Genomic DNA, 27,018 nt, shown 5'->3' with positions numbered 1-27,018 from the left:
GGAACTTAAACCCCTCTGCCACCCAGGGACCAGCACCACTTAAGTTGAAGTTCATTACACACACACACACACACACACACACACATTACATACAGAACACATACTTACACCAGACAGACACAGAAGCACACACATATAACACATCAAATTTCAGTCTCATATACCCTTCAAAGTGACATACTGAAGTTTTCTCTTCTATTTCTATACTAATTTGGAAAGTGATTGTGTAAGCTTGTATAATAATTACATTGACACAATATGGAACTATGCTGTTGCTCACTGATTGCACTAGCCATTACAGAACAATGATCCCTAAACATAAACATTCTGCAAGTTCTTAACTTTAATCCGACCAATGGATCATGATTAGTAACACATACTATAAATTATTTTTGTACAGTGACATCTGCATAATGTAATAAAACCTGTAATAAGTAGAGCCTCTCATTGGGGTGGCTTAGAGGTAGAGCAGGTTACCCACTAATTGGAAGATCAGTGGTTCAAACCCCAAATTTCTCCCCATTGAGAATGATTAGTTTCTTTGTTCTGCTAAGCAGTTGGCACCTGCCATCAATGTATGAATGTGTGTCATCAGTGTATAAATAAGGTGAATGTGATGTGTAGCGCAAAGCGCTTTGAGTGGTCGGAAGACTGTAAAGGCGCTATACAAGTACAGTCCATTTATCATATCACAAGAGCGTAGAAGAAACAATGTAACAGAAACAATGTAAAATACTGCAGGATATTTTGAAACTGTTGACCCTAATTACGGGGGGTTATATTTATATAAAAAACAAAAGCAAAGAAGTAAGCTTTGGTTATAGTTCTTTATTCTGAGATATTTCTAATGTTCTTCACCTTTTTATTGAATTATTTTTATTTATATTTTTTAATTATATTTATTTTTATTTCATAAATATTATTTATGTTGTCCAAAAGACTGAAAACACCACCGCAAAAAATACATTTTAAAATAAATACTGCAAAACCGGAAACGCATATCGGCTGCTGTTGAATTTACGTCATCTCCTCTATCCTCTGCGCCATGCTAACAAATGTATCCGAGAGGTTTATTTATAGCTAATATTAGAGAATATTGTACTGGTTTGGTTTAAGACAATACCAACTGCCAAATGCCCACCTTCACCAATAATTAACCGAGAGAAGATATTTACGGAATATCGTGTGTTTTGCTTGTTTAGCCGCATCATTTCAGATTCCTGGTTAGCAGAACTGCTAGCCAGCTTAGTGCAGCTTGTAAGCTAACGTTAATACACTCGAGCTGCTTAGCAGCTTTTACTTCTTTTGGCTGTTTGGAGGAAAACGTCGTAGACAGAGCTCTTTAACAACACCTTATCATGAAATAACGTCTACAGCTTTATTGGTACGTATGGCAGTAAATAAATCCTTTATGCTAACGCAAGTCTTATCATTCATGTGTATGGATTGCTGCTTTGCTAAAATGGGTTCGTTCCTGTGTTCCCAGAAGACAGCCTAGAGAATCGTAAGTCGTGATGCAACAGGCAGAGCATGGCGGTGAAGAGGAGGCGACGGTAGCTGTCCAGTTTACCGATTTACCGAACGCCCTGATAGCCTGCAAAGTTCCGGAGGATTTGTTCAATGAAGGCATTCTGAAGGTAAGGACAAAATGCTGTGCATCAGTGCTCATATCTGCAAGGTGGACCATTCACAAACGTTTGCATTTTATTCAGCTGCGTGCCTTTTTGAGTATTGGCTGTATGCTGACCTTAAGAGTGTTGCTTTTGGATTTGTCAAATATAAGAAGTAATGCCCTGTGAAATATGCCTTTAAAGGGACAGTTCACCCCAAAATCAAAAGTACACGTTTTTCTGCATACCTGTAGTGCTGTTTATCCATCTAGATTGTTTTGGTGTGAAAAATACATTTGAAAAACTCAACAGCAATGTCTCTTTCCAGAAATCATGACCCGGTTACTCACGATAATCTACAGATTTGTTGTGAGCAGTTTCATGTGGGAACTAAATAGTTCCTGATTTCTGGAAAGAGACATTGCTGTTGAGTTTTTCAGATGCATTCTTTCAGCGCTTTGAGCTCCACAAGCCGAGTGCCATATAGTCCCATTATATTCAAAAAAGGCACGATATCTCCAAAACTACAGCTCACACCAAAACTATCTAGATGGATAAACAGCACTACAGGTGAGAGGGAAATATGTATTTTTGATTTTGGGGTGAACTGTCCCTTTTAAACAATTGAGCAAAGAAACGCTGGATCACCTGATTTTTGAATGAAGTTTGGTTCTATACTGTGCTGACACACATTACACATTTCAACACTAGATGGAGTTACTAGTTAAAGAATACTGCTATGGTTATGACTAAGTTGACAACAAAAATACTCATTTCCTTGTTCCTTAGTCATTCTGAGTTACTTAATAGCTAAACTTGCTTCTGTTTAATTTTATCCTAGTGGATGAGGCACAAGAATGACATCAGCCACAGAGATGCATCATTAGAAAATTTCCAATAATATTCAGTAGGCATTTGCTACCAGTCTTGTATAACACTCCACAGATAAGTAACATAGGTGTATGGTACACATAACATATGGATCTATTTAAGGGTTTAACTTGTATTCCCGTGGCTATTGATCTTGGAAGGGTGTTGATTTATGTTAGCTGAAGAAATATTTCTTAGTGTTAATGAGAAAGGACTAACGTGACTTATGCTGAAAATGTTCTCATAACAAAACCAATGGGTATTTGAAGCCTTCTTATTTTAGCATCAATCCTTAGCCACAGTTAAACACTTTGTGATGCATCTTTTCCACGGTACAGAGGCATAAAGTTTGAATTTCACTACAGTCAGGATGATGTTTACGATAAGGACATGCCATTGAAAATATTGCTAACAGCTAATTACATATCTCCTCATCTTAACAACCATAACCAGTAGGTATTAAACCTCAATACTTTTTCTGTACCAACCGAAATGTGTCATAGAGCCTTAAAAACTGTGAGCACAGAAAGCTAACATTGAACACTTGGTCAGATTCTTGCTCCTGGTTATTTATTCTTTGATCAGATCCTTCCTGATTTCAGTCAGAATGTTTCCAATGCTAGACTGTTTTATTTAGACAAAGTTATTATACTGCTACTGACGCTTAACATGTGAGATGGATTCTTTTGTAAGAAAAGCTGTGGTAGAAAAACATATCCTTCTCAATGTAAGGTATCAAAAAGGTAATGTTTTGGTATCGGTACTGAAACTATACACAGAGCTAGTAGGCTAACTCGTGGTTTCTACACTGAACAATAGGTTCACAAAACAAGCATACAAAACATTCAAGGACAAATTAGTGTCAATAAGTGTTCACAAACACTGCAGTTGACAGCAGTGAGTCTCTGAATGAAATATGGGTGCAAGTTATGACTCATTGACAATAGAGCACTGCAACACAGCTAGAGCAGGTCTCTATAGGTCAATTCCATGACTGCAGCAGTGTTTACAGGAATCACTAGACATTTGAAATTTACCACCAGTTTGTCAATAGGTTTTACAGGCTTAGTAAAATTCTAAAAAGTTGTCAGCATCAGGGTAACAAACTCGTCTTTGCTGGTTCACAGCAGAAGCCGCAGCAGCAAGATGTCTCCTCATTAGTTGCGTAGTTCCAATGCTCTGCCACTAGCTGGACTTTGGTCATATGACAGAATGTGTGTTCTACCTAAACTGAACACATAAAAGACAAGAAAGTATGTATGTAGTATGTTTTATGCAGTTAAGTAGTGGCCTGGTGGCTCTTTATTATCTGTTGGATCGCCCTGTTCTTTTTATTAGGCATCTTTTTCATTCATTCATTCAACCTTTATTTAAATCTCGAGGAATCAAGATCTCCAGTCTTCAGGGTCAGGCTCCCCAACCCGGGGAGAAGAGTGTCCCTGAAGCCTGGACATAACAGTCACTAGAATGTTTTGTAGTTCCATGTCATCATTATCAGTGTACTGTACTCATCACGCAGTCCAAACACTGATACACAGATCAAGTATTGACGCCAAACAATTATGTATAGCATCAGTATGTTATTATATCAGAGTCCGTTTGTTCTTGCCATTACACACTGAAGACATGCCCTCATTTTCAATGATGTCGACGGTACAAAACAGAATAAATACACACAAAATAATAAGTAACGAGAAAACAGACAGACAGCAACAGAACACAGTTAAATACAGTTACATTCAAGTGCAGAGTAGTTTGTAATCATGGTTTTAAATTGACCTATAGGTACAAATGTGTTGAGTATTAGTGTGTGTTGTAAAATGTCCCAAGTGTGTGCACAAAAACCAAAAGCAGTTTTCCCAAATTTAGTGTTTGCACACGGGACATTGAGCTTCAACCAATCACCAGATCGAGTCAGATAATGGCTCTGGGACCAGTTTAATACGGAAGTGATATAATGTGGCAAGTTGCCATTAAGGGCTTTATATTTAGATCAAAACCACTGCCTGTCACGTCTTACTGTTAGAGATGCCCACCCAACCTTTTCATACAAGATGCAATGATGAGTAGAATTACTGTTACCGGTAATAAATCTGAGGGCGGAGTGATAAACTGAATCTAGCAGCTTAAGAGTGGAGGCAGAGGCGTGTCTATAGATAACATCACCATAGTCCAGAACAGACAAGACGGCCTCAGTTATCCGCTTCCTACCGAACACTGGAAAATTAGCTCTGTTTCTGTACAAATATCCAATTTTCTGCCGTAGCTTGATGACACTAGTGTGTCAATGTGAAATTTAAACATAACCTTTTTGATCCAGCCAGATACCAAGATCTTTGTACTCTGAAACCCTCTCAATACTCTGTCCATTCATAGTGGTAATATGTAAACTATTATCCACAATATCTCTGGCTCTAGAAAATAACGTGTTTAGTCTTGCTTGCATTCAGGACTAATTTCAAATTAAAAAGTGCATCTTGCAATTTGTCAAAGGCTTGTTGTAGTATCTCAGTGGCTGAGTGTGCAGTGTTAATAAAGATGGGCATTACAATTTATTATAAAGGATGTAATACTGTTAATATAAATTGTGAACAAGACAGGACCCAACACTGAACCTTGTGGAACCCCCTTTGACAGTGATAGAAATACAGAACGATCATTTCCCAAAATCACACATTGCTGTCTATGAGACAGGTAGTGCCGAAACCATTTACAGGACTAATCCAAACCAGTATGACGTAGACTCTGTAGGAGCATAGCATGATCAACAGTGTCAAATGCTTTTGATAAATCAACAAAGAGGGCAGCACAATATTTCCCTTCGTCAACAGCAGATACAATATAATGTATAACCAAAGTAATAGCAGTGACACTACTGTGTTTAGCTCTGAAACCAGATTGGAGTGGACATCACACCAGATTTCTTGAGAGGAAAGATTTGAGCTGATTATTAACTAATGACTTCAGGACTTTAGTAAGACAGGATAGTTTGAAAATTGGCCGATAGTTAAGACACTTTTATCACCACCCTTATGCAGTGGGACTACATGTGCAGATTTCCAGACCTGAGGGATAACTCCAGTAGAAATGGAGAGGTTAAAGAGATATGTAATTTGTTCAGCAATATGGGGCACAGAGTTTTAAAAAGTAAGGGTGTAATTTATCCTCCCCAATTGCTTTCCTGCAATCGATAGCTTGAAGTGCCTCCTTAACAACAGAGGAGGTGAAGGCCTGTAGGGTGAACTGAGAGGAGGGCACATGCGCCAGAGGCTCACTATAACAGCAGATCCTGAGTACACCGTATCAAACTGATATCCAGCAGCAGCTAAATGTGTGTTAAAAGCATGGCAAATCTCTGATGTCCTATCGTCATTAAACCTAACATGAGAACTAATAAAAATAGAGGAATTGTTTTTATTTACATTTACTGCTTTCCAAAATTTTGTCGGGCTTGTAAAAGAGTCAGAGATTAATTCTGTGATAATTTGCTTTGGCTCTTCTCAGGGAGGATGTGCATTTATTTCTGAGTTGCCAATGGGCTGCCTCACTAGAGCCCAGGCTTAGACCCTTTCCTTGAACAGCATTGATAATTCTGTGGAGAAGCAGGGGCTTGATCTATCTTTAACCCTAAGCTTTTTAAAAGGTGCATGTTTATCAATGATAGCAAGTAATACATTTGTGAAATATTCCAATGCCAATTTTACATCTGGTATTTTAGAGGTGTGATGTATATTACTGTCAGCAAGGTCCCTGAGAAAAGCCTATTCAAAGTTCTTAAATTTCTTTTAATAAGAATCCTAGGGCTTCCAGTCTAGTACTTCTGATGCAGGCTAGAGGACAGTGGTCACTAAGGCCAAGCACAAAAACTCCAGAAGCAGTCATTTTGTCCCTCCTATTGGACAGAATCAAATCTATCATCAAGTATTGCATTTCTAAATGTTGTGCTGTTATTTCCGCATAAAAAGAAAAAACGATTTTGATGACTGCTCACTCAGTCAGTCAGGTGAGCCCGGGAACCTGTATACCTGAACGGCAGATTGTCACTTGACTCACAAAACGTCCGTGATACATGGAAGTTAGAATAATATGTTGTAGAATTTTAGTGTTATTCACGCTTTAATACCGCGCGGTTATGTATCAACATTTATACGCACTGTTTGTGAACTTCCTTCTCCTTACCTTCGGCTCATCTATGTGCTGTTTTTAGCTCAAAGAAAGAGTTCATCAAGCTAGCAGCACAACACGTAAAAGCAGCCAAATCTGTAAAGTTTCTACAAGTATTCCAGTATTGCACCCTTGGTACGCCTTCGCAGTCGTGGAAAGCTTCTCCTGGAGAGGAGCAGCTAACGCTGGTGGCTGGGGTCCGGCTGCAGCTCGGGGGAAAGCGGCTACATCCCAGCCTCATACATTGAAAAAATACGGGTAAACACCACTTTCTGACCAGTGTTTTTCCCCCCTCTTTTTAGCTACCTAGCTAATGTCAATCTGTCATTAGCTTGTCATAGAAACAAAACCCGCGTTTTTCTCTCTCACCACACAAGCGCTTCACTCAAGCGCTTCTCTGCCAGAAACAAAGCGTAGGCTATATGGACACAGGGATCAAAGCTTCCCGCCTCCACGGGAAAAGGCACATAAAAAGATCGATCTCGGGTTTTAGGAATCGATATCGGACAATTCAAATGAAGATCAATTTGAATCGGAAAATCACTTTTTATTTTTTTTAACCCAGCCCTATTTATTAATATATTTGTCAAAATCTGTAACTCCTCCTGTGGACACCCATAAGTGGAAGCTGCTGTATAAACAGATAATGAATGACAATATAGTAAAACACAGTTGTAATAATATAAAAAATGTCATGAGAAGTTGTAATTGTTGATAAATACTGTACATTAATCAACACTATAGCTGCTTACTACTACATTATAGTGTGTGAAACATGTATTAAATATTTCTGGACTGCTTATGCATGCTAAATAGGGGGATTTAACGTACAGTGTTACTGTTTTCTTTTCTGCAATTTCTTCACATAAAAACAAAACCTGACAGCCCATACATCAAAAACACAACCAATTGCTAATATACACACGGGTAGTTTACCAGCCACATGCACACACAGCGCAGCGAGATGAGCTAGTGTTTGGTGGCGTGCTATAGGGGTTTGCTGATGTTGATGGAAAAGGAAAAACTACAGAGAAGGGCAAAGGGCATCTGGTGAAAACATGACTTGTGTTGTTTTTTGTTTTTTTCCTCCTTCCCTTTCTTCCATGAGCCTACTGCTTTTCCACTGGGCATCTGCAAAGATTTGATGGTCAGCGGATATATCGTATGGCAGAATATTCCACTGAGGGTGTGCGAATGTTCCATGAATTCTTTAGAACACTCAGATGATTCTGTGGAGGAAAGAGTGTACTTCAGTGGGTGGACCTTATGTTAAGTTGATGTGGAAAAACTTAATTCTTCACTTTAATGAGTAGAAGAATAAACTAAACTAAACAATGAGCCTCAGTTGTCCTTACTTACATAAGTTTATTACAACACAAATGTGACATCAGAGAATATCTTGGTACAGCTTGTTTATAGGGCTGGGACGATTTGGAACTACGTTGATTTGCATATCGTGCGTCGACACGTCACAGTGAAGCATGGCTGCACCCGGGCAGAGCGATCCCTGAAGAACAAACTGCAGCGTTAAAACCTCGCCCACTATCCCCCCTCGCCGTTGGTTAGTAACTAAAGTAAGGTGGAGAATTCACTAGAATGAAAATGGTGAAATGAGAAATAGGGTAATATATGAATTTATTCTTTCAAATATTATAATATTTTCAATAGACACATATTTTTTGCAGAATAATGCCCCGCAGGTCATACTTTCTTTGTTACATTTGTAACAAGACAAGTTTTGTTATATTTATTTTGGGTAAGTTGTTATATTAATCAAGATTAATCGACTAATCAAAGAAATAATGGTTAGACTAATGGTTAAAGAAATCATCGTTAGGTGCAGCCCTAACATGGACACAGTCTAATACAAATAACTTAAAGCAACATTTCATTCGCTCAGCGTTATACACTGTGTCCCACGTCACATAGAATCACATAGAATCAGGCAAACAATGTGGGTTACCCTCGGTCGGCACCATTCCTCCTGCTTGACTCTCAGAGGAGTCTGGAACACAACGAGGTCTCCTCTCATCGCTATCTCCGGCCACCCAAAGCCATAATAACGCATTCCGAGCTTGAAGGACAGTGTGAGCCCTCCTTGATTAACCACTCTGCCCCTGCAAAAATTCAACGTTCCCTCATATCCGTTCATTCCTACCACGGAAGGTATGATTTCCACACATTGTCTGTATAAAACAGAAAACACAGTAAGTATTGTCCTTCATCAGGACTTGGATTAAAAGGTTGTTGAAGACACATATTCCGCGTTACATGCACTCTGTGCTAACCGCACGCTGGAGAGGTTTGCCTTCAGGCCTTTCTTGCAGAAAGCCACCCGGACGAAGCGCACCTTGTGTTGCTCCGCCTCCACATGAATAACTCCATCACATCAGTCTAACAGGTTTTCCCTGGGCCTGTGGGGGGTGACTGCGCACGACAGCAAGCATGATCGGCCCGCGGACAGTAAAGGCAATGAGTCTGTGGTACCTTATTTGACAGAAATCTGCATTTTCCTGTTATTTCTGACCATTTGATGAACACAAATGTAGTGCTGTACCGAATGTACTGTACTTAAGTACAGTACATTCGTAATGAGTATTTTCATTTTATGCAACTTCATACTTCTTCTCCACTACATTTTAGAAGCCTATTGTACTTTCTCTGCCGCTACATTTATTTGACAACATGAATTACTAGTTACTTTGCATATTCAGATTCAGATTATGGATTAAGCTACCCGGCAGTATATAAAGCCTCATCTTTACCAGCTGCAATACTGGTGAAACATTAATGCATCACTAATTACAATCCAGTGATATATATTATTCTGAAATGGGCCGTTCTGCGTAATGAGTACTTTTTGCACTTAAAGTATATTTTGTGGATTTTTGTGAATGTAGCCGAAGCCGCGCTTCATCCTGTCCGCTGTCCTGTGTGTGTGTGTGTGTGTGTGTGGCTCAGCCCTGCCCTCGGGCAAACAGACACACAGACCTGCAGCTCTTCATACGACACAGACAGAGAGCAGAAGGGAGTGATGGGGACAGCGATGTAACCTGCTCGCTACGTTTTTATAGTCCCGGCTTTTATTTTCTGAGAAATCACAGGAAGTCCTCTCCTCCATTAGCTCTAGCTTCACAGCGGAGCATGCAGGCCCAGTCAATGCAGCTTAGCGGGCTTATCCAGCGCCAGCCGCATGTGTGAAATATAGGGGCTGTAGATGAGAGGGGAGTTGATTGCTGGAAGTCAAAGATGTCATGTTTAAGTTTATGTTCCGCTTGTTCAACAGTTTGATAAATTGCAATGAAAAATGAAAATATACAAGGGGCCATTAAAACGCTGATCTACTGGCCAAGTGGGCCAGTGGGGGAAAAACGTTACGTTGGACACTGCTTGGCTTTTATTAGACCTCACAAAGACTGAACAGTAAACCGCTTGATTCTGACTTGACTCTGCAAAAGCATTAACATACAACACGCTAAAAAAACACCAACAACGGATCATGTTGGTTGTTTAAAGTTTAGGACAGTTGACTGGGAATTACATGCAGCGTCTGTTTTCACCCGTTAGTGGCTTGTGAGAGGCCAGTCTAGCTGCCCAGAAATCAGCCAGGCAGATCAATCGCCTGGCATTGTCAGTGTCGGCGTATCTGCCAGCTGAAGTAACAAGAAATGTCAGTACAGAAATGACAGACATGATAATTTAGTCATTTAGTAACCGTGTCACTGTTACAGCTTGTCCTCCTTAATACAAGGGATCTGTATCATAAACATTTTTGTTATGTGTTTAGAGCCGAAAAATGAATCGTTAACTGTTTTGATAATTGAATAATCGTCATTTTTTTCTACCAAAAACGTCAAACAATCTCAACATCTTCTCTGTGAGGATAATCTGTTGATCTGTGTTTTCTATCATTCTAAACTGAACGTCTTGTTGGTTGGACAAATCAAAACATTTGAAGTCCTCGCCTTGTGCTTCAGGAATGAGTGATTAATCGATAATTGGAATAATCATTAGTTGCAGCCCTATATGTGTGACTGTAAAATGGTGCCTTGCTTAACATAGACTGCACCCACAAACTGGTCGCCTAGCTAGTGTTAGCATAGCAAACTGTGGCCCTGCTGTGATTGTTGAAGGACGCTCCCTTATGACTAAACCAAATAAAACTGCTAACAGAGGCAGGAGCCCTGTGCTGTGTTCACGATGCCCTGGTATAGTGCCACGTCCCTGTTTGTATGCTGTATTTGCTCACTGCTGCTCTCTGGAGAGAACAGGGCATTTCTTCAGAGAGGTCACTTTACAGGAGTGAGGCAGATGTATTGTCCAATGTGCTGTGGAAGTTAAACTGACCTCAGCCCAACGCTGATTATAACCAGCATTAATAAACCAGCATGGAAGAACAGATTTAGGTCAGGGAAAACTCTGATGTAGGTCTGGAAAGTCTCATGGACTTTTCCAGCAGGACACACCCAGCGCCAGCTGCGGATGAGATCATCAAGACTTAATCAAATTCAAATCTTGGTCCCATTTTTATTTTGATGCAAAAATACACAAATCAACATTATAGATGTGTGATCAGTTTCCAGCACAGTGGTCAGCATTACTTGTCTTTCAGGATAAGCAGGTTAGACACGGGTGGACAAGAAGCACTCATCTGAACCCGCATCACACACACAAGTTTTAGGCCAAATGGAAAATGTGAGTGGTTTTGTTTTGTTGGGACATTCACTGACTCACGCACTGAGTTAGTGTAACTCCATGGAAGAGTAAGAGATTTACTGTTATTCTGAAATTGTCCATACGTTCAGTGGCAGGGGGCGAGAGCTGGAAAAGGGACAGATGTGTCATCGAGCTCTAGGCCCTCTTTTCCTGTTCAGATGTGGAATTTCATTAAAGCCACGAGGAAACAGCCGCAGTGGAATCTGGCTTCCGTAACCTGACGCCCGTGCGGCTGAAAGTGGAGTTTGTGGCAGAACAGATGACAGAACTGTTCAGAGCTGGGCGTTTAAAAATAAGGATGTGTCATTGGAATTTTTCATGAAGGAAATGGAATCCACCTAGAAGTACAGAGAGCTTTTATTCCGGCACTGATTAAAGAAATGGAAACGGGCAGTGCTGAGGGGGCTTTGTCCACAGTTTAGAGGTTGTATGAAGGGCAGAATTCAATCATCTGCTCATTGTGCATGGAAACTGTTGTTACTGTTAGGCGGATACTGTAGAAACTGCAGTACTTACATGTATAGGCTGCTGTATATTTTTAAGCCTTATAATGATTTCATTTTGTCTTTGTTGCTTACATGTAATTGTTCAACTGCACTTCATTTTTGCATCTCTTTAATAACCAGATTTGAGGGGTCATTGCCAAATGTGTTTGTGTAAACAGGACTATATCGGCCCTGTGTAGTCAGAGGACGATGAACTAAGGCAGAAAGTGTATTTTTGTATTTTTTCCCCAGTTTTCTAAGACCGGTTTCTTTATACTGTGGTCCTGGTCAAATGCTGCAAGCCTGGCCTATTTATTTCTATAAGTAGTATTCTCTGTTACATAGTTTCTTTTAATTGTAAAATGTCCCACTCATATAGGCTTACCCCTGTACGTATCTTGGCCGTAATTCTTGATGAAAAAGTTTGACATTTTGGAAAATGCCTTTATTACAGCATGCGCCAACGTGCACGCTGCCTGTTGCCGTAGCTCCGTCTGATTCGGTAGCTTTTTAGCGGAGTTAGATGAGGAGATTGATGCCACTCTCATGTCTGTACAGTAAGTATGAAGCTCATTAAGTAACACGTTATATCTTACATTTAATCCGTTCAAAAACCAAAGCGGAAGACAGATAATTCAGGTTATGTGCCATACTCTCAGCCAATAAATGCGTTGATTAGTGAGCTTTGGAGGTGCTGGTAGGCGGATCTCGGTCTACAAGCATCTCTCCCAAAATGTTATCCCTTTAGGGCTTAAAACTGGTATTGATGATTTTTACCTCTCGGGTATCTATACTGGTATTGGCCTCAGAAAGCCAGTATGGGTAAGACTCTAGCCCCTGAGCTGCCAGTGTGCCCCGGTAAACTTTCACCTCAGCAGCTGGCTAGTAACACAGTGCTGTGGCCAGTGTGTGTTAGGCAGTCAAGATTTGTTCTTGTGTGTGTTTTGTGTGCACTGTGCATGTGCACACCTGTCTGTCTGTGTGTGTGTGTGTGTGTGTGTGTGTGTGCTGCCTGCCTATCTGTCTAGTGAGGGAATGGAAAAAATGGTGGGATAAAACAAAAACATAGGGATGGAAAAAATGCAAGGCTAAGCGTGCACACTCTCTCACACACACACACACACACACACACACACACGCTCTCACATAGCAGCCACAGCGCGGCGAGGTTGAGGTCTGGAGATGATTAGCACCTACACACATACTCACACGGTAATGTTTAACATCAACAAACAACACTTACATGAGAGCATCAGCTTCACTGTCGGGAGGCTCACCAACATTACACCACTTTGTTTTCCACACACATTTTCCATTCAACCACACGCACCCACAGGACAGTGCTGTTAGTTCACCGTGCACTAACACCTGCCTTCAGTGAGCCGCACACATAATGTACATACTGTACATTGTCTTTTTTGTTGACATGTTAGTAAATCTCATCATAAACTATTAGACTGTCTGTAACACAGACTCAGAGAATTTGTCTCTTGAAAATATTTGAAGGAATACATTACCCCATTTCTAGTAAATGATTTCTCATTTCACCTTTTCAATTCTGCTGAATTCTCTGCCTTATTTTAGTGTTTACTCACAAACTGCTTTAATCTGCTCACCGTGCTTTTCCCTTCACTTCTCTTTTCCACACACACACACACACACACACACACACACACCTGCACCTCTGGTCTCTGCACACACACACACACACACACCCACTTGCCCCGCCTGCCTGTTCCTGTGTGTGTCTGCTCTGACATCAGCAGTATGTTTTATAAAGTCACCCAAAAAACACAACTCCTGCTTTGGGTGTTGGGATTGGACAGCAGCAGGCGAGGAGGCTTGTTGTTCATGACGTAGCCTGTCGGATCGATCCAAACCGACGTGGTTCCGAAGGACATCTGCACCGAGCAGGTGCACTTACAGGCTTTTCCAAAACAACGGCATAAGTATGCCATCATTCTACGGGAGCCTCTCTCTGTTTCTCTGCAGGGCATGTGCGACCGTCAGTAGACTGCACAGGAGCGAGGGGGGTCCACGAGTAAGATCGCAGATGGCGTCGTGCTCTCGGATGGATAAAAAAATAAAAATGCTGAAACGGGTCACCAAGTATACTTTGGCGTTAATATACCTGGGCGACCCGCCCAAGTAAAGTCTATGTGTGGGAAAAACTGCTGTCCCCTCACAGCCAGGAGGTCCCGGGGTTCAAACCCTGCCGAGGCCCTTTGTATTTGACTCTGCATGTTGTGTCCAGTTTCCTCCCAGTGTCCAAACAGATGTAGCAGGTGAATGTGTTCCTACGTGTGACCGAAAAAAACACAAGGGGTCAGTTGGTGTGGGGGTGTCGCTTCAGGTTCTGCTTCTCAGTTGTTGTTTTGGAGTGCAAAACTCTGAATTACACGTTAGACACCAAATCCAAATCTGCATTTATTTTTAAAAAATCGTACCGGGAGGGGGGCTTTGTCTCGGTGTCGACTGCTTCTTCCCAACCAAGAAGAGTTTAAGTACTCGCACTCACACAGGTGCGAATGTTGAAATGTGAATTGGCTGCACAGCCTGGTCTTGTTTTTCCAACTGCCAGCTGCACACACACTCACACACTTAAAGCTCTCTGCTATTTATACCTCATAAAAGCATGTTATCAAACTGCATACTTTCCATGAGCACCACCTCTCTCCCACCTCTGGCTTTTTATCCCTTCATCCTTCCATCCTGCATTCTTCACCAATTGTGTCTCTCTTTCTCTTTCCACTCTTTTTTCTAGTCCTGCCTATCTCCTGTCTCCCCTCTTTGTCTGTCAGCTGTCCTCTCTCTCTCCCTTTGTCTGCCTCTGTCTCTCTCTCTCTCGGCTTCATCTATATTTACTAAGACTGACGTGTTTTCCGTGTCTTGCTCCATGCCCTCGGCAGTCAGGTGATACGTATGTGTGTGAAATCAAGAGGTGAAAGGCTCATTGTCGCGTATTTTCCGTTCAACAAAGGATTTTTGTCTGAGTTTCAAAGCAACAGACAGCAGATTAATGCGTCTGTTTGCTCAGCGGTTATGTCATTACTTTCCAGTATCTCTTTGTCACTCTCTCTCTCTCTCTCTGCGCCCTTCTTTCTGTCTGATTAGTCAGCATCGGCTGGTATCGGTCAGTAGAGGGATAGGAAGGAAAATCTAAAGAGAGGCTGTCCCTCCCTCTTCCACAGCCAATTGGCTTGCAGTGAATGAACGAATGACTAAGACCAGGATGAGGAGTGGGAGGAGCTTGTGGGTAATGCGTCATCAGCTGGCAGGGGCTAATTTAAGTGGCTGCGGAGCAGTAGGAGAGAGAGAGGGGAGAGAGAGAGAGAGCTTAGAAGAGGCTGAATGACATTTTCAGCTCTCCACACCCAAATCTCTGGAAAATTCCTTCAGTTTGCAGGCTGCTGCAGAGCTGGCTCACTGAGACCGACTGAGGTAGGAAGGAAAAGGAGAAAGATTAACCGCACAGATTGCTGAAGCAGAAGGAGGAGTTGCAGGAGATGCAGACTAGATAACCTTGGAATGTGGGTTAGGATGCTATGTGTTGACGGAGGTGACTTGAATGTAGCGTAGTGTATATCGAACGTCGGGACAGATTCAGTGTGAAGACAAAAGAAGTGAAACTAGCGCTTTACTGCGGCAAAAGAAGATCGACGTTAAGAAGCCAGTGCTGAAAACAACGGACCTGTTTCCTGTTAAGGAGCATTTATTACCTCCTTCTCGTCTGTCACCCTGGGGAAGGCAACGCTCCTCCGATCTCCCCGATTTCCCCCTTCCTCTTCATCATCATCATCGTCCTCACCACCGTTGAAGACTGTTTCAGCATCCCGTTGTACCCTGACCTCAGGTATCAGGTGGAAAAGGTTTTGGCTCCCCGGATCGCCTATCATGCACATCAAGACCACCAAGTGTAACCGCTTCTGCCTGGTCGCCTCGGTGACCAACCAGGAAGTGTTTAACCTTCCTGAAGCACGGGTAAGAGAGCGGTCTGCTTCTAATGCTCCTTTTACAAACCAGGTTCCTTGAAATTCATTTAAAACCAACACCGCACTTTGGTTCTGTCTGTACATTTCTTCTCTAAAGACTGAAGATTGGGTTGCATTATAGGACATGTAGGATCCAGCTTGACCCAAAGAGACTAAAAGTCAGGATAGATAGGCCTCTGATAACTCGATTCTGACCATTCTGGTTTTATCTGTCTCTTGTGAGACCCCAGGTTTTATGGAAGTGCAATACTAATTACCCCTCTAATAAATCAACTGTTTAGTCCACCTTACAGTCCTAAGATAATACATTTACAGTGCTGTGTGTGTGTACAAATTCCTACATTTAAGAATCTGAAACAAATGCATGGACTAGTTTTTCTGCGTCCTTTTGAGACAGGATGCGCCTGTGCAATGTTACGCAGGTGAGAAAAGGCAGTCCTTAGAGTTTGGTTCATGTGGGAGTTATAGGTCAAATCCTGATTAAAGACAACTCTCAGGTTCCTCGAATTCTCCAATAGTGCATACATATAATGATCTTATAGAACATGATGCACTGCTGTAGATTAAACCAACCAGCAGTATATAAAGTAGTTAAAATGAGCTTCTTGATCTGCAGCAGTAAAATGCAACACACACATTAATGCAGCAGGAATATGAATCCAGAAACATCAGATATAATAGTAGAACTTTATGTAAATGTTGCTATAATACTTATCATAGAAAAGGTTTCAGTCGTAGTCATCTGGACACTGTTTTCAGAATCAAGACGTTTCGGCTCCCATCCGGAAGTCATTCTCAATTGTGAAAAAATTGGACGGGAACTGGAAATTTAAGCTACTCTGAGTGGCTTATGTAACTCAGAATAGCTTAAATTTCCAGATAGAACACTCCTGGACGAATGAGGGACTACACCGCTATAATACTTACACACTTTTACCTTTAGTTAGGTTTATATGCAGAACTTTTACTTGTAGTGGAGTATTTTCAAAGTTGGTATTAATACTTTTGCTTAAGTGAAGGACCTGAATACGTCTTCCACCTCTGGTTAGCTCACCCACAGCCACTGCCCCTGGCTGTTACCAGCTGAGCCTCCCCCTTTCAGGAAGGTGGCCTTGTGGGAAACCAGCGGTGGTGTTGTGGTGTTACGTCAGTCAGCCGTACAGTGTGTCGATGAGCTCAGGTTGCAGTATAATAGTTACTGGACGGTTGTGTTTGCTGCCACAGAAAATAAATAGCTGTTTATGTTACGTTACTTCAGCGTCTTCATGTTCTCTTCACAGCAGAGTTGCTCCAGACTGTGAACAACTATCTACTTAGCAGCTTCGAATCAGGCTAAAGTCAAATATGACGATATAATAATAATATGATCAGGTCTGGGCGATTTTATTTGTGCTTTTAGAACGTAACAAAAAAGGGAGTCTAGCACCTAAGACAATTAACACATCAATAATTGGTTCCAAAAACATCCTTAAAACAATACAAACAATGTTTGTAAAAATCTGTAGAATACAAATAAAAAAAGGAAAAGACAAAAGATGAGCAATCAAAATAAGGAATTAACTTATTAACAAGAAACGTTCTCAAAGGGGGAAGGGGAGGCAGATCAGACTATAACCAGTCAAAGGCTCATACACAACCTGGAAGTCCCACATCTATTAATGAAGACAAGGACAATAACGTCAATGTCTTAAGTTCAGGAAATATAATTATATTCCACAAAATATCAAGTCAATATTTCAATTGAAAACTTGTTAATAGCATATTGCCAATATTGTAACGTACTAATAATGAAGATAAATGTAGAGATCGTGTTTAGGCCTTTTGGAGTAAGTGTTTCGCTTCCTTTCAACATGCACGGGTCTGTCTACGCCTCAGTTTGCCCATTTGTATACATTCATGTCTTTGGATGGATTTTATGTGCAGTCACACGGCTTCTAAAATTTGCTTTGCAGTGAGTCTGACTACACCTTTTAGACGACTTTAATATGTATTACTGACTAGCTTGCTAGTTAAAGACACACAAGATGTGAAACTGGGACAGTTGTTAGAAAGCCAGTTTTTACACTTCAGATGGAGCTAGGCAAGCAGGTTCCCCTCTGTTTCCAGTGTCTGCGCCAATATGGGTTAAACACCTTCCAGGCCTTTCTTTGTACTGGATCTTCTCATCTAATGTTTCCCAAAATGTTCTTTTAACTGCATGATATTTTTGAACTAGTTTGATGAGCCATGCCAGGTTGTAGCGAAGGCAGCTGAAGTGAAGAGCAGCTGTTAACTGAGGCGGGGTCTTTTCTGTGGCTGGGCTGTGCAGACATGATCATTATGTGGGAAGCTTGCACTCCAGCACTGTTACGGCTGTCTGCTGGGGTCTGCAAACAGCTCATCATTTCGTCTTTCGACTAACAAGCCTCAGGTGGAGAAGACTTAGTGGTCTGCTTTTGGACTGCTTTTGATAGATGGGCAACTGTTTCATTAAACAACTGTGTGTGTGTGTGTGTGTGTGTGTGTGTTTGAATAGCTGCTGCTTAAAGGTGGGTATAATTCAGTAGCATCCATAATTTCAGATACGCTGCCAGTCTATATTAATGGACTCCTGTCAGCCATCGCTGTTTGTGTGTGTGTGTCCTCTTGGAAATGGTAGCCAAGGTCACTCATCTAGTCCATTTTTCTCTCTTAATTAGCTTCTGTAACAATAATTGTTCATCTAATTGAGGCCATAGCTCTCCCTCTCTGACGCAAGACACACACACAGTCTGCAGGCTCTCTTGAGCGAAGAGGAGGGACAGATATAGTGTCTGGTAATAGAGGCTATTTTTATCACTTTTATTCATAGCGACTTCAAGTCTCATAACTGTATTCAAGGCTGCCTCTGGCTCACAGTGTTTAGTATTTTTATATCAAAAGAGAAAGAAGAGCTGAAGGGAACAAAGTGAGTGGAACTGGAGGAGGTGGTGCAGTGCTCTGTACTGAATACTGCAATAACTCATCCGCTGCACTGTTAACTATTTCCATAAACTGCACTACTGTATATTCATTGCACTGCTGTTCTGCCCAGTCCAATTCATTAGTGTACATATCCATCAGTATACTTCTGTTTATAGTAATGCCATCTGTATATAATGTCCATAGCACCACTTGTAAAATATGTTTATAACACTGCTCTATCCTGCAGTTATGCACACACTTTATATCCTGCACTGCGTATTACACTTCTGGTTGGACCTGAGCTGCATTTCGTTGCCTTGTACTTGTACATGTGTAATGACAATAAAGTTGAATCTAAAAAACAAATCTGAATCTGAATCAGACGCTGGTCTCATTTTCCTGATTTCAGTTATCATTTCAGTCTCCTCTCCTGTTCTCACCCCTCTCCCTCCACCTTTCCTCCCCTCTCCTTCTGTCTTTCCAGGGCAGTTTTGAGGCCTTGTTCCGTTCATTCGACCCGGAGGTGCAGTTCCAGTACTTCAAGTCTTTCCGGCGGGTCAGGATCAGTTTCAGTGATGCTCTGGCTGCAGCTGAAGCGAGACTCCGACTCCACAAGACTGATTTCAACGGCAAAGAGATGAGACTGTACTTCGCCCAGGTAATGTCTTTCAAATTCATTTTTTTCCACTTGCTGCATTGATCCAAAAAAAGCCAACTGAGTTCAGTCAGACATTTTAATCTCTCTTGTGCCTTTGCTGTTTTTTGGTATAAGGAACTACAGACCAGTAGGGGTTCTTTGCAGTTTACCAACATCACCTTACACCATTTTCACAGTCACTGGCTGCCCTATTGTATGGAGCCCCAAAGTGGTTAATTAAAAAAATTTAATAAATAATCACATGAATAGAATAGAAAATATATAAATGGAACTGTTCTTTTCTGAAATTATTGAAAACTCATTAGCATTATTATGAAATGTTATTTTATTCTGCATATTTTTGTAGATAACATTTACTTCAATATGCCGCTTTTCAAAGATCTGTTTTATTTCATAATCACTTTTCATGACAGTGGAGTTGTCAGCGCCCAATCACCTTTCAGCCAATCACATGCCTCCAGCTTCTTTTAACAACTGCTACCAAATGTTGCTGACTGGCTAGGCTGAGCTTGGTGAGCTCGGATTATGTTAACAACAGCAGCTCCCCGGTTAATTAAAATGACCTGAGCAGAGTTTTGATTCTTTCTTTGTGGTCACTCTAGACAACAGCAGCTAGCTAACACTGCTAACACTGGCTCTTTACTTTGCTGCTGTGTAATAATCCAAGCTCACAAGCTGGCCTAGTTAAGTCACTGTGTCTGTACAGCAGCAGCCTCTAGTTGTTTGATTCAGATTTATTTTGGCGTTGTTGTTGCTCTAGCTAACAGGTGCTAACTGGCTAAATTCGGTAGCAGTTGTTGAGCCTGAGGCAGGGGGCCTGTGATTGGCTGAAAGTTGAGGGAGGTTCTGACTGTTGACCACATCGCTGTCATTAAAAGTGATATTAGGAAATAAAATCAGACTTTAATTAAATAAAATAAAAATAAAAAAATATATATAATGAAAATTAACTCCAATAAATCTGTTATTACAAAAATAAGTGAAGAAAGAATATTTCATAATTATGACTTCAGTTTTAATAGATTCTGAAATGATTTCACAAATGAATTGGTTCACTTATATATTTTACACAACCTATTCATTTTATTATTTATTTCATAATGTATTTTTATGTATTAAATATTGAACACTTTGGGGCTCCATATTTTTGAGCCACCTACATTCAAAGTTGCTCAGTGTATTTTCAATCAAACTCCTTTTTCTCTCTCACCAAGACTCACATCTGTCCTTCTGTCTGTAGTCTGTCCACATAGGGAGTCCTCGGCTGGAGCCCCCCAAGCCAGAGAAGCAGTTCCTGATCTCGCCCCCTGCCTCCCCTCCAGTCGGCTGGGAACAGTCTCAGGATGCCACGCCAGTCGTCAACTACGACCTGCTGTGTGCCATCTCAAAACTAGGACCAGGTATATTACACAATATAACATGACGTCCTCAAATTTTAACAGATGTACGACATCTGTCTCTGTGTAGGTCTGATAATGTCAGAGAACATTGTAAAGTGCACCGCCTGTGATTCACGCAGCTGTCAGTTACAAGTCAAAGCTGCGATGAGCAGTAAGCGTCAGTATCCGCCCAAGACTTTATTGAATAGAGCATGATTAACAGATTACTCCGCTTCATTTCAGCTTCATCTCCGTTTCTTTAATGATAGGAGTATTGACCGAAACGTGGTGCAAAATCATAGACTGTATAAAAAAATAGACGTAGTGTCTGTGACGTCACCCATAGGTTTCTGAAGAGCCACAGTGAAGCTCAAAGTGGTCGCCATCTTGGCAGTCCCTGACTCCAGCTCATCCAAAAATGGGCAAAGAGGTGAAGCTGAGGCGGCCAAATGAAGCCCGGTTGCTGAAACCGCCTAGCCACCTGATAGGGCACCCACCTGTCACTCAAAGCGGCCACGTCCTTAATTTTGCGGAACTTTAAGGCTTAATATAATTTAAAGTGTTATATAAAAATTCACCCCCCTCACAGTTGTCATGAAGGGGGAGATTAGCTACAGAGACCAGGCTGTAAACATGTTTATTTCTGCTTTAAAGTTGGCCATTTTAACTTGGAGTTTATGAGGATTGACTTGTTTTTGGAGCCAGCCTCAAGTGGCCATTCGATGAACTGCATTTTTTGGCACTTCGCGTTGGCTTCATTTTTCAGCCCTGGAGACAGGGCTGGGTGCCAAACTGCGATACCGACCGAATTGCTTTGATGCCACACAGTCATTCCCTTCTTCTTCTTTGGATTAGGCAGACTAGATGCTACAATGGCGTATTGCTGCCATACTGTTTGTTATTAATGTTCCTTTAGACATTTATTTATAGGTTTGATATAATCCAATACTGTACTGTTGAGTAGAGTGCGCAGTGTAAAAACAGTTTCTCCAGCTGCTCACAGCTCTTTGAACAGCTTCCTCCTCTTAAGTGAGTAATTGTACCGTAATGTGTAATGTAAGGTTCTTTTGTTAAAATGGATTTTATAAAGTTGGTATTGAAAAAAGTAGCGTTCAGGAACCGGCATCGAAGTCAAGGTATCGGTAACGAAAACGTTTGAACGATTCTCAGCCCTACCCTGAGGCTGCCGCTTGTGCAAAATCCATCAGCACTTGCTCTATCTCCAAGGCAACCAGTCCAGACCGCCAAAGATTGTCTGTACAATGATGTAGTCACACACACACCTCAAAAACTACAACTTGATCCCTCTGCCAGTGTGTGTGTGTTAGCTAAATGTGGCTAATTTAGTAGCACATAACACAGTTATTATGATTAATTTGGGGACATTGGGGTCATTGTTTTGATTGACCTTTCCCAGTGGTCAAAAGCAACCATAGTTTGGTTGTTCATAACAGTACGTGCAGTATTGTGTTGGCTCATTTATAAGACAAACAAAGTAACACAACATGGTCCAACAAAACATTAGCATGCTAAAATATTAGTCATTCAGACCTACCGTGGGGGCCTGTAGCTGTGCGTCATGGCATGTAGAGGAGCTGCGTGTCTGAACTCAACGTCCTCAACACATACAGGCAATGATAAAGGGTGGCATAACATCCACAATAAAAGCAGGGGATTATTTCTTTAATTTCATGACAATCTTTGGTGAAGGCCACTAGGGCTGTAGTCAACCAAAGAAAATCTTGGTCCACGGAATTTCTACCCACTCTGCAAACATCTGCACGTTACTTCAAGATGAACTAAATCGGCCACAGTGCACTGAGTGCACTCTACCTGGTATTCTAAATGTCTATCAAGTAAATTTACATAAAGCAGCAACACACACACCAGTGAGCATCACGGAGAATGGGCTTCCTATAACAACAAAGCTAACGCTAGCTGAGCTAGCGCTGCAGTATACAGTTCCACAAAAAGCAACATGAAAATATAGCCGCGAGCAGCAATTACAAGGTTCAGGCCGACACAGACTGTTAGAAGTTTAAAGATCTCAGTTCTCCTGACTGTGCCTCAATATTACAACATTAGTCCAGCATCGCCCCAGCCAGCAAGATGCTAACGCCACGTTCAACAGGCTAGCATACAAAATAAACATCCCAACAACATAAAACATGGCAAAACTTACAGATTTCAAGTTTGAAGTCGGGTCAGGCACAGCCGGTATCGATCCATCATCGAGCTCGAACCGTTACCGGCCCTCGTTAAGAAAGCAGGCCGGAGTACAGTGCACACACACGATGGCATCAAAAATACACTTTATCCACTCAGCTCTTCTGGCCCCTGAGGCTGGGGCCGATGTAGCGATTCGTGCTGCTTCTTCGACATGGTGTCAGTCAGTCTGCAGCTGAATAAATGTTGAGCACGTTATCAGCAGTCTCATTAGGCTGGACGAGTTCAGAGCTGTGAACACACGAGTGTTTTGACTTCCTGTCTTCTAGTCTGTCTTCTTCTGCATATCCCTTCTGCCCCCGAAAATAATGGATTAAGAAGCGCCTTTCTCCTCATGAAAGTAACACCAGCGATTGTCCGACCAATGAGAATTTGGTCGTTTTAATGTAGAGTATTCTCAGAATTTTGATGCACTTAAGACCAAACTTTTAATCTCAGTGACTGTATACATACTGGCCCACATGTGAAAAGTCCTGCATTGTGACTGTACTGATGTGTGATTCCCAGGGGACAAGTACGAGCTTCAGACCGCCACGCCCACCACCCCCAGCGTGGTCGTCCATGTCTGCGAGGACGACCGCGACGACAGCTCGGCCCCCGACGACAGCGACCAAGACGACAAGCCCCGCCCCCCGCGACCGAAGATCATCCAGACGCGACGTCCCGACTACACACCCGGAGTCGAGCAGTGAGCGACGACAAAGGGGGAACAGTGTGACGGCTGTAACATTTCATCCTGAAGTGATTGGTCAAGAGCTGAACACGCTCTCAGAGCTGGGAAGAAGGTTTGGGGACTTTAAGAAGGCGCCTGAGGGTGCTGCGACGCCCTGTAGGCGAGCATTTCATAAGACAGAGAGAAAACTGTGTCAAATGCTGCATTCATGTCCCGTGGGAAAGACAGGAGATCTGAACTTCCTAGTTAAAAATACTGTTCAGTTTAGCCATCAGATGCTATGTACTGCTTGTGAATTTGAGGTTTGGAGATGGATCTGAAGGAAATACTAGTTTAGTGTAGGACATAATGTATACTCATGTTTTGATCATAGTGCTTAAGTACAGTGGAAGGAGACTTTGCTGGATTTTTGGTTTGGTTTGGGGATACTTTGCAAAAAACAAAACAAAACTGAAATGTACCATGACTAACTTTGTGTGTTTGTGAGCTGAAGCTGGTCAGGTGCAAAGAAAGTCTGTACAGGACCATCAAAGCGATTTGGATGTTGGTTATTCCCACATGACATGAATGCAGCACCATTCTGACGGTCATGTTTGCGTTTTCCTCGAGTTTGGAACTTAACTGACAGACTGAAGAGGGAAACGACTTTTGAATGAATTTATTTTAAACATAACTTTGCGACTGTTGCTTTTTGCTCGGGTGCTACATATGTATGTCAGTCAGCCGTAGAGTTTACACACCGCTGACGTGCTTTTTCACATCTCCTTCGGTTGCGTGGTCATTACCGAAGAGGTCGTGTCGGCGCTGCGGCTCCCCGTTACTCTTCGCTGCTGTTTGATGTCACAGCTTCACCTTTGCAGCTGTTTTGTGGTGGACGTGTAGTCAAGTCAAAGCTCGCCTTACTCACATTTTACAGGCAAGCCCCCGGTGTGTGCTGCTTACACTGAAACGTTGTATGAAAGTGAGGAGATTGCACCCACAGTGTTGTTCCTGTAATGACTTGTAACTGTGTTATTTGAGGATTTTTTCAGTTTTGGTACTCTGCCTGTCTGTATGTGTTTTGGTTGTAGTGTAGCAAATAACTGTTGCTATTTGACATTTAATGGAGCTAAATTACTATGGCTTTACAAGGTGTTTTATTTTTGAATGTAGAACACACACACACATACCCAGCCCTTGTTAATCTGAGGGCTTCAACTACACCAACCATGATATCTTGTCAATAAAAAATAAAACAGGGCTAACCTTTTTTAGTTCATTCTTTGGCTAAATAGTTTTCCGAAAGAAAAGTCTGCAAATTGTGGGGAAATAAAACTGAAGCACTGTTATTCAACCTATGACTCAGGGCCCGATGCGTTTGCTGGCCTCTTCTGGTGGGTCCCCATTTGATAAGAGCGCATGTATGTTTTAGGGAGATTAGTGTGTTGCCCACAGTGTGTCTTGTTGTATTCATACGGCTGTTAGCTTGTAGAACCCTTGTGTGTAGGAGAAGATGCACGGGAAATATGTATGTGGAGTGTGTGCGTCTGTTTCTGTGCAGACAGGTGTGTTAACTGTTGCTTTCCCATTAGCATTGGAGGTGTTCAAACTACTCTTATTAGTGTGACATTACGTCAGATCTGTGCAAGCATGTCACAGTCCCTCAACCTGCTCACATTAGACCCCAGACCACCATATGACCTGATGTTGTTACACACCTACGTTATTGCACCGTGTAGAAACTAAAATGTTGCAGCTGGAGTTGTTTTAAATACTGCAGTGACAACACACCTCTGAAGGTTTCTTTAGGGAACCCCAGTGCTAACGGATGTGTGTGTCTGGTGATAAACGTATTTTCCATTGCAGTTAGCTTTTCTGGACTTACTGCTGTAAATAGTTTCAAGCTAAATCTTACACCGACACTTGACTCAGCTCAACAAAAAAAAGTGTAAAGTAGGAGTGGCGGGGTGTCATTACAGGACCCTATTTGGGTTGTTTCGGCCCTGCACCACTAAACAAACGCTGCTGACAGGGAAAATTGTTTCACATCACAAATCATGCTAGTGTTAATCACTTGTAGAGTTCGAAACGTTTTTTGGAGAGGCTTTTTTGAAGGCTCTGATATGTCCTGTTAGTTAAACAAATTCTGAAACTGTCAGCATAGTTTAACAAAGGAAGAAACACAATAGTCAGTTTCCTGTGGTAAATGGAACTGGACTTGGAGCCCTGCTACTTTATCACTCACGGTACATAACCACTCCCTCAAACAGGTTCACCACTAGAACATGTTGCATGTACATGTGTGAATAAAAATAGTGAGAGTGAAGCTCAGAGTCAGGTGTGCACAACAACCACTGTACGATATACTGACATTCATACAGGAAAACCCTGTTGGTCCAGCACTCTGGAACTAGTCTGGTTATCTTGGTTCTACTGACCATGTTCATGATATGAATGAGAACTCACTTTGCTTATGTATTATTGGCTCTTTTCTTTTTCTGTGACCAGTATCGTCTGTTGTCTTGGCTTGAAGAAGCTGCATTTTGGGGGGCTACTGGTAGCACCTTATTATGATAATAGTCAGGACATCATGTACTAGTAAAAACTTGAATTAAAATGCCACTTTAAATGGGTTGAAAATGAAATAAAAGCTGTTGTTTTGGTAGCATCTTCAAGTTGTTACACTTCTTAACAGATACATCCTGTAGAATGTAATAATGCTGGTTATAATTAGAAGGTTCAAAAAAGGTGATTTATTACATATTTCTAGTTATTATCAGTTGCTACAGGTTGTGGAGCTTGAAGAAATGTTTGTGTCAAGTTTTTCTTCTTCTTCTTTGTTCATTCAGAGCGATGAGAGAATGTTAGCTTGTGGACGCAGCACTGTGAAGCACATGACGCACTGCCAGCGAGTCAGATGGCTCATCTGTCCCATATTAGAGGATTGGAGGTTGCATAAGCCTGTCAGTATAGCTACTTTTTTACTACTGGTATTGTAAGTTCATTTATCTTTTAAAAAGTAATTTAACATTACTGAGTTACCATTAAATAAAGATTTGACCATCTAAGTTCATGTGTCTGTGATTCATTCAGTTAAATGTGTATCAAAATCAATACTGTCAATCAACATGGAGCACCTGTGTCTTTACATATTCACCAATTTACAAACCAGTTGACCAACCAGTTTGTATCAGCTGAGATCTCCTGTGCTATGAGTTTTCTGCATCACTCCAACATTTCCTTTTTGTCCTCTTCTATCTCAGAGCGTGTCACTGGATACAGCTGTTAAATGAGCAACGGTATCATGTTTGATGTAAAAAAGGAAATCTTGACTCAAGTTCAGC

The 27,018-nt window shown here is 41.6% G+C and overlaps 1 protein-coding gene across 4 annotated transcripts; it reads left to right on the top strand.

The window, feature by feature from the left end:
* Positions 1-1,013: 1,013 nt before the first annotated feature.
* On the top strand, positions 1,014-26,742 carry rcan1b (regulator of calcineurin 1b). Of its 4 annotated transcripts, none has more exons than XM_044187679.1 (5): positions 1,014-1,384; positions 1,490-1,637; positions 19,244-19,417; positions 20,658-20,817; positions 23,530-26,742. In XM_044187679.1, exons 2-5 carry the CDS (start codon positions 1,515-1,517, stop codon positions 23,712-23,714), a joined length of 642 nt encoding a protein of 213 aa, XP_044043614.1. In that variant the 5' UTR covers positions 1,014-1,384; positions 1,490-1,514; the 3' UTR covers positions 23,715-26,742. The 4 variants fall into 4 exon arrangements, with proteins under 4 accessions (XP_044043614.1, XP_044043613.1, XP_044043617.1 ...); XM_044187678.1 differs by having other exon boundaries at positions 1,487-1,637; XM_044187682.1 differs by lacking the exons at positions 1,014-1,384; positions 1,490-1,637 and adding an exon at positions 15,158-15,826.
* The last annotated feature ends 276 nt before the right edge of the window (positions 26,743-27,018 follow it).

The sequence above is a fragment of the Siniperca chuatsi genome, linkage group LG24, assembly GCF_020085105.1.
Source record: "Siniperca chuatsi isolate FFG_IHB_CAS linkage group LG24, ASM2008510v1, whole genome shotgun sequence".
Taxonomy (NCBI): Eukaryota; Metazoa; Chordata; class Actinopteri; order Centrarchiformes; family Sinipercidae; genus Siniperca; species Siniperca chuatsi.
The sequence above is the reverse complement of the archived record's forward strand: the minus strand, read 5'-3'. Positions and strand labels throughout refer to the sequence as shown.